Below are 11,240 nucleotides of genomic sequence, written 5' to 3'. Positions count from 1 at the left end.
GAAAACCAAGTAGTAGGAAACCATGACCCCAAACGAACCTTCTCTCCTTCTAAGTAATGCACATCAGGTATTTACTACAGAAACAGAAATCTGAGCAATCACATCAAAGTCACCCAGCTATCTGACACCAGGATCTTAGCTTATCCTAAATCTATGTGCTCAGTTTATCAAGCTTGCTTCACTCCCAAGTCAGTAATTTCTCAGAAATCTATTATTCATGTAATATGTTTATTCCCACAGCCTTACAACAAAAGTAAAGATGCTGTATCAGTGCTGATTTATTTTTTATACAAGTAAGTATTCTGGAGGCAATAGGACAACAGAAATATTGTTCAATATACACATGAAGTAACTCGGCATTTCCTCCAAAGCTCCAAACTCTCCTGTTCCATTGGAATCCTGCAAAACAAAAGATGTGTTCAGTGTAAGTGCAGCCGCCATCAGGATCAAGACGAGGCCCAGATACAAGTTATAATAGACATATTCTACACGTATACAGTGATGTGGCACGTCACAAGCACCAACACTGTTTTCCTTCAAGTAGTCTTTATGGTATTTGTTGCAAGATATTTGATGACACTATGTAAAAATATATCATTGTAGTTGGTTTATTAAAAAGCTAAATGGTCTAAAAAAAAAACTAGGCAGAGGTTAAAGGCAGGACTTCTGGACAGAGAGAGCACTAGGAAGAAGAAAGGGGGAGTCACTAGCCAAATGCAGAGGAAGCAGAACATATAGAAAGGTAAAAGCTATGAGCTGTATGGAAACCTGCAGACTAATAGAAATGGGTTCATTTAAGTTATAGGAGCTAGTTAGAAACAATCCTAAGCTAAGACTGAGCTTTCCTATTTCACAAGAAGTCTTTGTGCCATTATTTGGGAGCTGGCTGGTGGGACATAAAACATTTATAGATATTTATATTTAATAGTATAGATATTTATCTTTGGTATTGAACTAGTTTTTTGGATTTATATAAATCTTTTGGCCTTGAGCAACACCTTACTCCTGCTTTTGCTGGGCAGTTCCATCTCCCAGGGTGATGGCAGCTTCCTCAGGCACCTTGGACTCCTAGGACTCTGATGCTGGCAACAGATAATGCTCATATCTTCATGAGGCCAGGTCCTCAGGAGAGACAGATCAGTCTAGAGTCGCCCCTATGCATGAACTTCCTTGTCTGAAGGCCTCCTTGGAGCACCACCTCAACACACTAGGGTAGTGTTTTCTTCACTGGAAGGGTCAAATGTGAAGGATGGGGAGCATTCGGGTCATATGAGAACTACTCTCTAGCACAACTCTATCCAAAAACGACAAACTTCTCAAAGCCAATTGTGAAAGCAGAGGCTGTAACACAGCTGGAAGAGTCTGCTTCTTCCAGACTGGATGGTAGGGAGGTGGGGTGGACTTCTTTGTGCTGTGGACAGGCCGAGTCCTTTGTTTGAACAATAGAAATCCCACCTTCTGCCTCTATCACCTCCAGGTCAGACATAGAATGTTTGCTTGGAAGAGAAAATCTACAACGAAACTAACCTTGCTCTGTCTACTGGAATTTGTTGTTAATGTATCTTCCATTCCTTGACTGAAAGGAAAAAAAAAAGCAAGGGCAAGGAAGAAAGTCTTATAAACACCAAGATACAAATTCCTGGACATTTTTCCCTACTGAACACAATGGCCTTGTTTTTCTAACTGAGCTCTCACTCCCATCATTGGAGACTTACACAGCAAGTCCGCATCCATCCTCTTGGGCAATGATCTAGGCTCTCACTGTTCCCAGGAACATGACCCCTATTCTCCATCACACCTCCTCCTTAGATTTAGCTCATGGGGAGACCGTCTACTTTCCAGACTTCTCAGCCTGGAGACGTAACAGTGATCTACTGCTTCTCAGAGTTCTTCCCAGAAAATAGCACTTTTGAAGGTCAGGAAAATGAAAAAGGTAGAAACTGGGGACAGGTGATAAAGATTCCCATGGGCCGAGATGTTAGGGGTTAGGGAAACAAAGAACATAGGTGGGCTTTCCATGCCATTTCCCAGAGTCCTGAGTGGGCCACAGTGTGCTGTGGGTCGTCAGGAAGACTAAGTGTTGCATCTTCTAATCTTGTCTTTTTTTTTTTTTTTGCAGGATACTAGCACCCATGATTCGCAGATTACAACTTAGAGTAGTCATGGATTAAGTCTGACTCACTCACACTTTTATGCAAATATTGAGAAGCTGAGTGTGCAGTTAGCGAATAGAGCAAAACTGAAAACTCCATGACTTTAACAAGGACCTTTCTATCACCTGGGAAGGAAGATGGCACCTGGACTTCTCATGCCAGTGTGGTTTTAGGCCACACATCTGCTTGGGATTGTGGACTCTGGTTTGCCCAGTATCTGTGCATCAACAGAAGTCCTTCCCCCTTGACCTCCAAGCTCCTAGACTACGGACATGCCCAGCCTATGCCTTGTCGCTCTGTTTCCCTTGCAAGTTTGTAAAAATTTTTGGTGAACCACGCCCTGCATGGAGAAGAGCAGTGCCCATCTGGTCCCAGCAGTTGAGATGACAACAGTGAATGCAGTTAGAAACAGAAGAAGGAAAGCCAGTATACCCTGAAAAGGAAAAATGGCCGCCCCCAGGTAGAAGTGGGTCCCTGCAACACAGAAACACAAACTGTTATGCAGTCACAGTCTAAGTCACAGAAACATCCTTGGAGAAGGTTTCAAACATAAAGATATCTGAAATACTTGTTATTAATGAAAATTCTCAAAGTCCATCTCAGACCTACTAAATCTCAGGGAAGAGCCCAGCTATCCCAATTTAACCAGATTCTAAGACATGCTTAAGTCTGAGATTCACTGGTCTATGGGATTGACACTGGCTGAAGTATTTGTCCTCTCTCTAAGTTTGCACAATGGCATGTGGGTCCCTGAACCAGAGAGGACAAGTCCCTAGTATTAGATGGCCCAGGTGACTCACCTGTAGAGACTAGAAACGAAATATTCGCCATGTTTAACGTTCACTCCATATTTCCATAATCACTTTCTACCTCAGGACAAGCCCAGGGACCCCCAACTTCAATGTTTAGAGAGGATATTCAGTGTCCTCTAAGGAGATCTGTTCTATCTAAATGGGCCTGGAAGAGTTACAGGTTCCAGCCACATCTTTGCCCTTTTTTCTAGAACCTTCTGGAAATCAGTGTTCTCACGAGGTTCACATGCCTTCTTAGGAAAGTCCACAGTAGCAGCCCCGGAATCCTGTGAAGGAACAATGTATAAATTGATTCATCAGGGCATCACCCCCATCACCTCAAGCTGCCCTAGAGTGATGGTGTCCCTTCCTGGTTCCATTCGAAGATCGCCAGAAGAGAGGGACAAAAAAGCACTGGGGGAGAATAGCTGATCGTGAGACCGATTGCAAGTTCTGGAAGGAAAGCTTGTTCAGTCAACCAGTGTGGCAGTGTGGGATTTAAATAGGTTTCATTTGCTCACAACTCTGAATAAACCCAACTCTGAAATGTACTTCTGATTTAAGCGAATTTTCAGTGTCAAGTTATTTTAGCATCTTCCGTTCATTTTCCATTATAACTTGGTTTAAGAATGGAGTTAGAGCCCAGCGGGAAGCCCGTGTGCAGGCAGCAGGGAGATCAGGCAGTGTTCTAGCGACTGAGAAATTTCCCGAAGTCTTAGAACTACTGGGTTTAAATCTAGGAAGTTTCTGGACCAAACAGGACATGTCGGCTGCTACAGCTGGACTCAAGATAGCCAAAAGAAATTTTTTAAATTAATTTTTTGCTGTCATACATAAAACCTTCATTAATAGTTCTTTTTTGATTAATAATTTGTACAGGATCAGCTATTACTGAAAGTGTCCTTACTGAACTTAAGGGAAAAGAAGTAACTTAAAGCAGGCAGAAGCAGGAACATCACCAGGGCAAATTCCATGATGAAACAAAAGGACAGAATTGAAAAATAACATAAAACAAAAACAAAATAAACCAAGCAAAGAAAAAGAGGGACAGGATTGGATGGGGCTGAACCACAGGGCCCCTCCCTTGGCCCTTCCAGTCACAACAGCCTGGAAAGTCAAGGCTAGGGGACCACACAGCTCTCCCTACCAAACTGGATATTGGGATTCAAGGAGAGAACAAAAATGAGCAAGACAGGGTGACATCACACATTTACCGTCGTGTCTAAAATAAGCTGTAGTACTATGGAGGGAGGAAACAGGCACCTACTGGATGCGGCAATCTTTTCATCCTTCTGCTGGAGAGCTTGGCAGCCAGGCGCATCAACGGGTGCACGGGCACAAACTGCAACAGAGAGACGCCCTGAGGCCTGAGAGTCTCAGGGAGGAGATGTAACCTCGGTGACTCCGGTTGAGAGCCCAGGGCTATGCACGTCCTTCTTGACTCGCCTCTTTTACAGATGGGTTTAATTTTCAGAGTAAAATCGATTCTGGAGCCTAAGCTCGAAACATTGCTTGCCTAGATACAGGTTTCAATTCCAACACACCAACTTAAAAATCTCCCCTCAGGATAAGTCAGCGGATTACCGACATTAACCCTAGGCACTCTGCCTTAGCCTCAAAGTAGCTGCTGCCCTGGATTCTTTTTCTCTCTTCCGATGTGTTGTTCTGGGGAGGGGGTACCAGGGCGGTAAGCATCGGGCTCTACACTGCTTGGCTTCACCTGTCTGCACACTCCCAGATAAGGGCATCTGTTCTCAGGTGTTTTGGTTTTGAAACAACCATGGCCTCTCCCCTTTGTTCCTTTTTGCTTTGTGGTAGCTGGCTCCTCCTTATCTAATCCCATTCCTAGACCCAGAACATCAGTGACTTTGTCTCTGGGAGGAAAGATACTTTGCTGAGTGTTTGACAATCGTTAAGAAGACTCGCGAAGCCCTAAGTATATAGATAAGTGACTTTCCTATAGTGGAATGTCAGTCACTGGGACAATGCATCCAAACTAAACTCTAGATTTTATGACCTTCCCAGAGTTTCTCAAATGCCACCCGGCAGAAATTCACCTACACGAACCACTCTTGAGGGTCGCTAAGAGTTTTAAAAAAGTCAGGCAGGCATGATGGCGCCCACCTGGAATCTTCTGGCAAAGTAGGAGGAAGCTGGACTACATAGTGAGAACTTATGCCAAAAAAAAAAAAAAGATGGGGGTTGGGGATGTAGCTCGGTGATAGGGTGCTTGTCTACCATGCACAAGGCCTGCAATCTGAGCCCCAGAGCTACAAACACAAGTTAGAGGTGATCGTTGTCATTCCCATTGGGCATCTACACCCTACCAGCCACAGAAGACGGCATGTGTGGATCATGGGGGTGGGGCGGGATGGGCAGCACTGTATGCATCCCACAGTAATCTTCAGAATATAAAGAGGGGAAGCACTAAGAAGCAATGGGTGTAGCACTTACCAGGCTCTCCTTGTGATTGTGTTTAAGTGCACGATCACAAGAGCGCTCTTCTTCCTTGATCTCCCTTTTCTGCCGTTTTTTCTTCTCTAATATTTCAGATCTGTCGGTTACCCATCATCCCCACCCCTGATGAGAAAGTGACAATTCTCCCCATCCTGGGCAGGGAGCGGGAAGATGAGGGGGGAGCTATCATGCATGGGTATCTAGGCGTTCCCTGCCTAAAGCTTGGCAGTGTGTGCGCATATAAATTCAGAAGGCATAAAAGGTATGCAGAAGAGCATCGTTTTTACAGAAAGTATAATAAAATACTGACCTCAGAGTTAGTGGGATGTGTCGGCTTCTGAGCTCTGGAGTAGTGAAATAAAAACTGAATAAATAAGAGAGGGATGTTAGCACCAGTGTCACTTGCTCCAAACATGTGTTAGCACCAGTGTCACTTGCTCCAAACATGGCGCAAAGTACGTGTCGGGCACCACAAGGCACTCACCCTTTTGTACACATCCTGGTTTTCCTGGAAAGAGAATTGAAAAGAAAGTTACCCGGAGTTTTACTGGAGCAGGTATCTGATGATGTTTTCAGTTTAAGTCACACTATAAGCCTGACTGGATTTACTCAAATATTATGAATCAGTCAAGACGTAGTTGACAGCTGGGCAGTGGTGGCACACTCCTTTAAGCCCAGTGCTCAGGGGCAGAAGCAGGTGAATCTCTGTGAGTTCAAGGTCAGCCTGGTCTACAGAGTGAGTAGCCAGGGCTGTATAGATACACAGAGAAATCCAGTCTCAAAAAAAATAATAAAGAAAAAAGAAAGAAAAAAAAAGAAAAAAGACTGTAGCTGATTTGACACAGATTTTACAAGTCATCTCTTCTTATCTTTTTAATCTTAGGGAGGAAAGTGTTTCCCCTGTTTCATAAAAATCAATAGTTTATTCAACTCTTTTCCAGCTGCCAATCAGACTTCTCTAGATTTCATGTGTATCATTCTTCCTTCCTTCCTTCCTTTTCATAGAAAAACATGTATCAACTTTATTCAGGTAGCATTTCACTCATTCCCCCAACTATAACGCACACGTTATGAGGGCAGGTAGTTTTGTGTGGGTCGCCACTCCATCCCTAGTTCCTGGCAGGGCCCTCTTCTCCAGAAGCTCTCCTGAATTAAGGAATAAATGGGTCTCTGGTCACAGAATCTGTTAGCTTTTTCCTGTCTAAATTCCTTCTGATCTCATGGGATAAAGAGAAAAGCTGAACTTGAAGAGTTTCTACATATGACATTGGGTGTAGAATACAACCACTTCCCGTCTTGCTTGAACACAGAAGTTTCCTGCAAAGACCGGGCTTATGAAGAACAGAACGGTAGCGCATTAGGAACTCCAGCAATTCATCCCAACACTGGACAGTTGGAAGCAGCAACTAAGCCAGGAAGAGGCAATAGCTCTCTAGTCATAATTTCAAAGTGTTGGCATCTATGTTCACTGAATGACTATTTTTTCATCTGTGATCAGAAATAACGGGTGTGGTAGGCTCAGGAGAAATGAAAATGGTAAAAAAAAAAAAACAAAAAAAACAAAAACAAAAACAAAAAAAACGCAAAAACGCAGTCCAGCTAGGTCCTTGCATCTGGAAATCCCTCAATTCAAATGAATGCTGCGGCTGGTCCTAGGACAGCTACACCTTGACTGCCCCTGCTTATGCCAGAGACACCACAGCCTTCATATAAAAGCGTGAAAGCCACTGTTTTGAAAGGTAGGGAAGTAGTGGGAGTTGGGGGACTCCGAGTTCTCCCTTTGAGGTTTTGTCCAGACACCAGAGCTATCAGAAAGGTGGTTATATATAATCATCTCCAAACATGTGCATAAGTGGCAAATTGAAAGCAAGATGTGCCTACTATATCTTCATGATGTTTGAGAGAGAAAGCGGCACTTGGATTTTGAATGAGGAGTAGCTGCATCAAGAGGTGGCTAATGGCTCTCTTTTACTATGCTGTGGGGTGCTGTCCAAAGCACTTTATGGAAGTTAGAGCTCCCGTTCCTTAGGGTAACTGGACTTGTAAGAGCAATTGCATGCATGCAACAGACAAGCCAGCTAAGGTGCAGAGACAGCTCCGTTTGAGAGCCTGGGCTGTAACTACAGGCTCCCAGGAAGGCAGCCATTCCTGACTAAAGAGAAGGCTGATCAAGAGTTAAAGGGTTTGGTGTGTTTGGGCTATAGTGAGATGTTGGATGTGACTGGACTGTGTGATGTTGTGGGCTAGGAAGTGAGTGGAGAAGAAGAAATGTTACTCAAGGTGAAAACTGATGGGCTACGCTGAGAGTTGTGAACTTGGTCCTAAGACCAATCTTTCAAAGTTTCAATTAACCAGCATTGACTTTGTAGCCACTGAATTACTTCTGTTGTGGTTACTATAGTTACTGTTGGTATGGTCCTTTACATGAGATCTACTGTGTTAAGAGCTGTTACACCATAATGCATCAATTTATAACATACATTATAGTATATAACTAATTTTATGATCTAGATAACATAATATTAATATATATGAAGTACTAATATTTTATGGTAATTTCAAAGAAACTTAATTTTTCTTAAATTTGTATTTTTATAAACACACATACACATATATGCACCATTCTCTAGTGTACAGCAACAACCATATATTAAACATAAGTTATGATGTAAACTTACATACTGATATAACTATAAGAGCTAGTATATGTATTAGTTTTACCTTAGGTTGGTTATAAAGTGTCTCCCACTGGTTCAGAAAGTATACCAGTTGCTAAAAGACAGAATGAGGAAAAAAGAAATCAAATACAAAATAATAAAATAAAATAAAACTCTTTAGCCAGTAGAATTCTCTTACAACATGTTTAAAATTCTAAAATCGTTCCATTTGTGAACCCTGAATTATCTCCTCACACAGTGTAGCGAATTTCAGTTCAACTCTCAGGATGTCTTAAATGAGGCCATGCAGCAATCGCAGTGAGCTTCTGCCGCAGCCAAATATCTGATCTTAAAATAGTTTCAAATGAACATTAACCACATGATATTTTCAAGACTGGGACTAAATGCAAATCTCAAAATGCTGCATAATAGCATACCTCAAGCTCCGCAATATCCAAGCCATCTGGAGAATCGGCTAAAGGTTGAGAAACTCCTACAACAAAAGACAATCAAAGCATCAATTCCAGAAAGAGATCATAGCATGTGCTTCTGCACCCATGCCATAAAAATTATACAGAGGCCTTAATAGAATCCATCACAGAGCTGAGCAAAAAGGAAGTCATTGAGAAAGCACGTTAAAAAGGCAACAGAAGGTACAGTTAAGAGGAACCAAAAAGATAAAACACCTCTACCTAATACTATCAAATCCAAGATGTGCAACAACACAGCTTTAAAACTCCATGCGTTTGATGTAATGGGAGTTGCTAGTCCATCTGCTAGCAAATCAATAAAGAAAGAGAAAATACTTAGGGAGCAAATAAGTTTATATTTTGGTAGAATTAGTGAGGATCAAATACCAGAAAGTAATATCAACAAAGTGTGTGCATCTAATCAGGACTTTCAAGACATGCAGGTGCCCGTCTCCACTCTACCAGCCCCTCCAGGGGTGTTCTGGGGAGAATTGCTGCTAGCATATAATTGAATCCTTCCAGCCCCCTTCTGACTTACACAAACACATCTTTTCATTTATTACACTCAGAGGTTTATGCAGCTGAAAGCATCCATAAGGGTAGGCCAACACTAACAAAATAAGATTAAATAAATACATATAATGTCCTGAACTTGGATACCTTACAGTGTGGAACAAGGGGTGTATGACTCAAGAGAAGCTTATTCTAGCAACAACAAATATACGTGCATGCAGTCGTGCATGCACACATACACACATACATACACACACATACATGTATGTACACATACGTGTTTACACTGTGGGTCATTTGTTCTCTGCAGTCTGAAGCAAAAGAAAGCTAAGGCAATATTCCTGCATATTCCAACAATGGTGTTCAAGCCTTGAAGAGTAATACCCTGATTTGAAATGGTAGAAGGTAATGTAGAGTTAATGTAGTTTTCTCTAGCAAGACTGAAATTGGGATACATATGTTAAGTCCCTTCAATGATTTTGACGACCGTCACAAGCAAGAAATCTTCATCTAATATCGAATACTCCGATAGATCTTAACAAAAATCCCTTCTCGGTCAGGGAACCAAAAAAAAAAATCCCTGATTGGAAGTCAGATGTGATCAGGGCACAGGTTAATGGAAAGATATTTTTGGTAATTATGTTCACTTAGTAATGCAAAGTACTGCAAACCAGTCCTACAAGATCTTATTGGGAGGTATGTGCTAATACAAAAATGGAGACCACAGGACTCTACCCTCAGAAAACAAAATAATATGAAAAATAAGGGATGGATATAAATATGAGATCTCAACAGCAAACTATGAACAAGATTCTGTTGGAGGCCAGAGGGACAGCAGCTGCTTGTCCTGGGCTGGCTGTGAGCTGCAGGTTAGACAAAGCAGCAGAGAAGAACCTAGAAGCCTGGCTGGAAAACCACAGAGGAGACTTGATGCTCTAGAGATTTTAAAATGATACAATTTCTCACAAAGCCCAGATGTTGCAATTACTCTTTAGGACAAAACAAGCACACTGTATTTCAAGGTTCTCTAAATCAAAATTCTAAAGGAAAAGCTCAAATTTTTGTAATCTGCCTTTGTTCAAATCATAGACTTTCCTCAATGGCCCACTTTCCTGCACTCTATGACAAACTGCCTGGAGATGGTGATCTGATCATGACTGAGGACTTCAGACCTTCTCCCCACTTCGGGCTCCCTACAAACTGCTCAGAAATTGAAAAGGGGCAGCGCCCGGTCAGCACCGCGGACAGCGCCCAAGGAACTGGAGGATGCTTGCCTTCTGGTTCCCCTGAGCTCTGAGAACCTATTCCCTCCCACCTGGATATAATTCCTTTCGTCTGTAGAGTTGCTCTCTGCTCGCTCCAGCTGCCCACCAGCTGTCAGTCTGAGGGACTGTAAACCTAACTTTCTTCCCTGTGTTCTCAGCTCGGTATCTCTGAAACAGACCCCAGTGCGCATGGAGACCATACCCTTCAATTTCACCACCACAGACTCAAGACACTCCTGGGGCAAGGGCTGTTTCATCCCGGTATCTTTGGAGAAAGTCTCTGTGTAAAAGGCTCTGGCATCTCATTGTGTCCCTCACACTGGTTGGACACAAGTGCCACGCCTGAAAACAAGCGGGTAGATGTAAGAATAGGTGGGAGAAGGAAGTTCAACTCTTGTGAGAACGACTCTGCAGGGTAAATATCCCTGTCTTGTACGGAACTCAGGTCAGGCAGATATGGTGTCAGTCCCCTTACCTGAGGAGGGAATCTTCAGCATACAGACGCAGTAGATGACCAGGACGGAAGGGAACTGGGGAGGCAGATGTTTCATCTTCGAGGTCTGGCTCCTCTTTGCAGGCCACAGATGTGTGTTGTTCAGAGAGGCAGTGAGCACTTTCCCAGGGTCCAGAGGCAGAGATGATTCCCTGCCCTGCATCTGTCCAGCCCAGGGCAGTAAGGAGCCTTTATCGGCAGCATCCTAGAGTCCAACAGCTGAGCACCAATCAGCTTTGCGCAGGAGGACCCAGGCTTTCTCATAAATGTCACGCTGGGCCCTTATTTGTAGAATAATATCCTCCTAGTGTAAGCATTGTAGAGTCGAGCCAGCAATAAAAATAAGAAGTGGGGAGTCGTAATTGTTATTCTATAATGACTTCAGAAAAACTTCTGACTCGGGAAAGGCCTATTCCCCCTTTCTTTCTAAATCATAGCGCT

General features: G+C 43.0%; 1 protein-coding gene across 3 annotated transcripts; it reads right to left on the bottom strand.

Annotated features, from left to right (window-relative positions):
* Positions 1 to 217: 217 nt before the first annotated feature.
* Nms (neuromedin S) lies at positions 218 to 11,031 on the bottom strand. 3 transcript variants are annotated; one of them, XM_026785755.1, is made up of 10 exons: positions 10,782 to 11,031; positions 8,496 to 8,551; positions 8,123 to 8,173; positions 5,886 to 5,909; positions 5,712 to 5,765; positions 4,212 to 4,286; positions 3,196 to 3,231; positions 2,586 to 2,627; positions 1,528 to 1,576; positions 218 to 399 (listed from the first exon to the last, which is right to left on the bottom strand). In XM_026785755.1, exons 1-9 carry the CDS (start codon positions 10,960 to 10,962, stop codon positions 1,538 to 1,540), a joined length of 558 nt encoding a protein of 185 aa, XP_026641556.1. In that variant the 5' UTR covers positions 10,963 to 11,031; the 3' UTR covers positions 218 to 399; positions 1,528 to 1,537. The 3 variants fall into 3 exon arrangements, with proteins under 3 accessions (XP_026641556.1, XP_026641557.1, XP_026641558.1); XM_026785756.1 differs by having other exon boundaries at positions 331 to 399; positions 3,183 to 3,231; XM_026785757.1 differs by lacking the exon at positions 8,123 to 8,173 and having other exon boundaries at positions 331 to 399.
* Between the last annotated feature and the right edge of the window lie 209 nt (positions 11,032 to 11,240).

The sequence above is a fragment of the Microtus ochrogaster genome, linkage group LG2 (genome assembly GCF_000317375.1).
Source record: "Microtus ochrogaster isolate Prairie Vole_2 linkage group LG2, MicOch1.0, whole genome shotgun sequence".
Taxonomy (NCBI): domain Eukaryota; kingdom Metazoa; phylum Chordata; class Mammalia; order Rodentia; family Cricetidae; genus Microtus; species Microtus ochrogaster.
The sequence above is the reverse complement of the archived record's forward strand: the minus strand, read 5'-3'. Positions and strand labels throughout refer to the sequence as shown.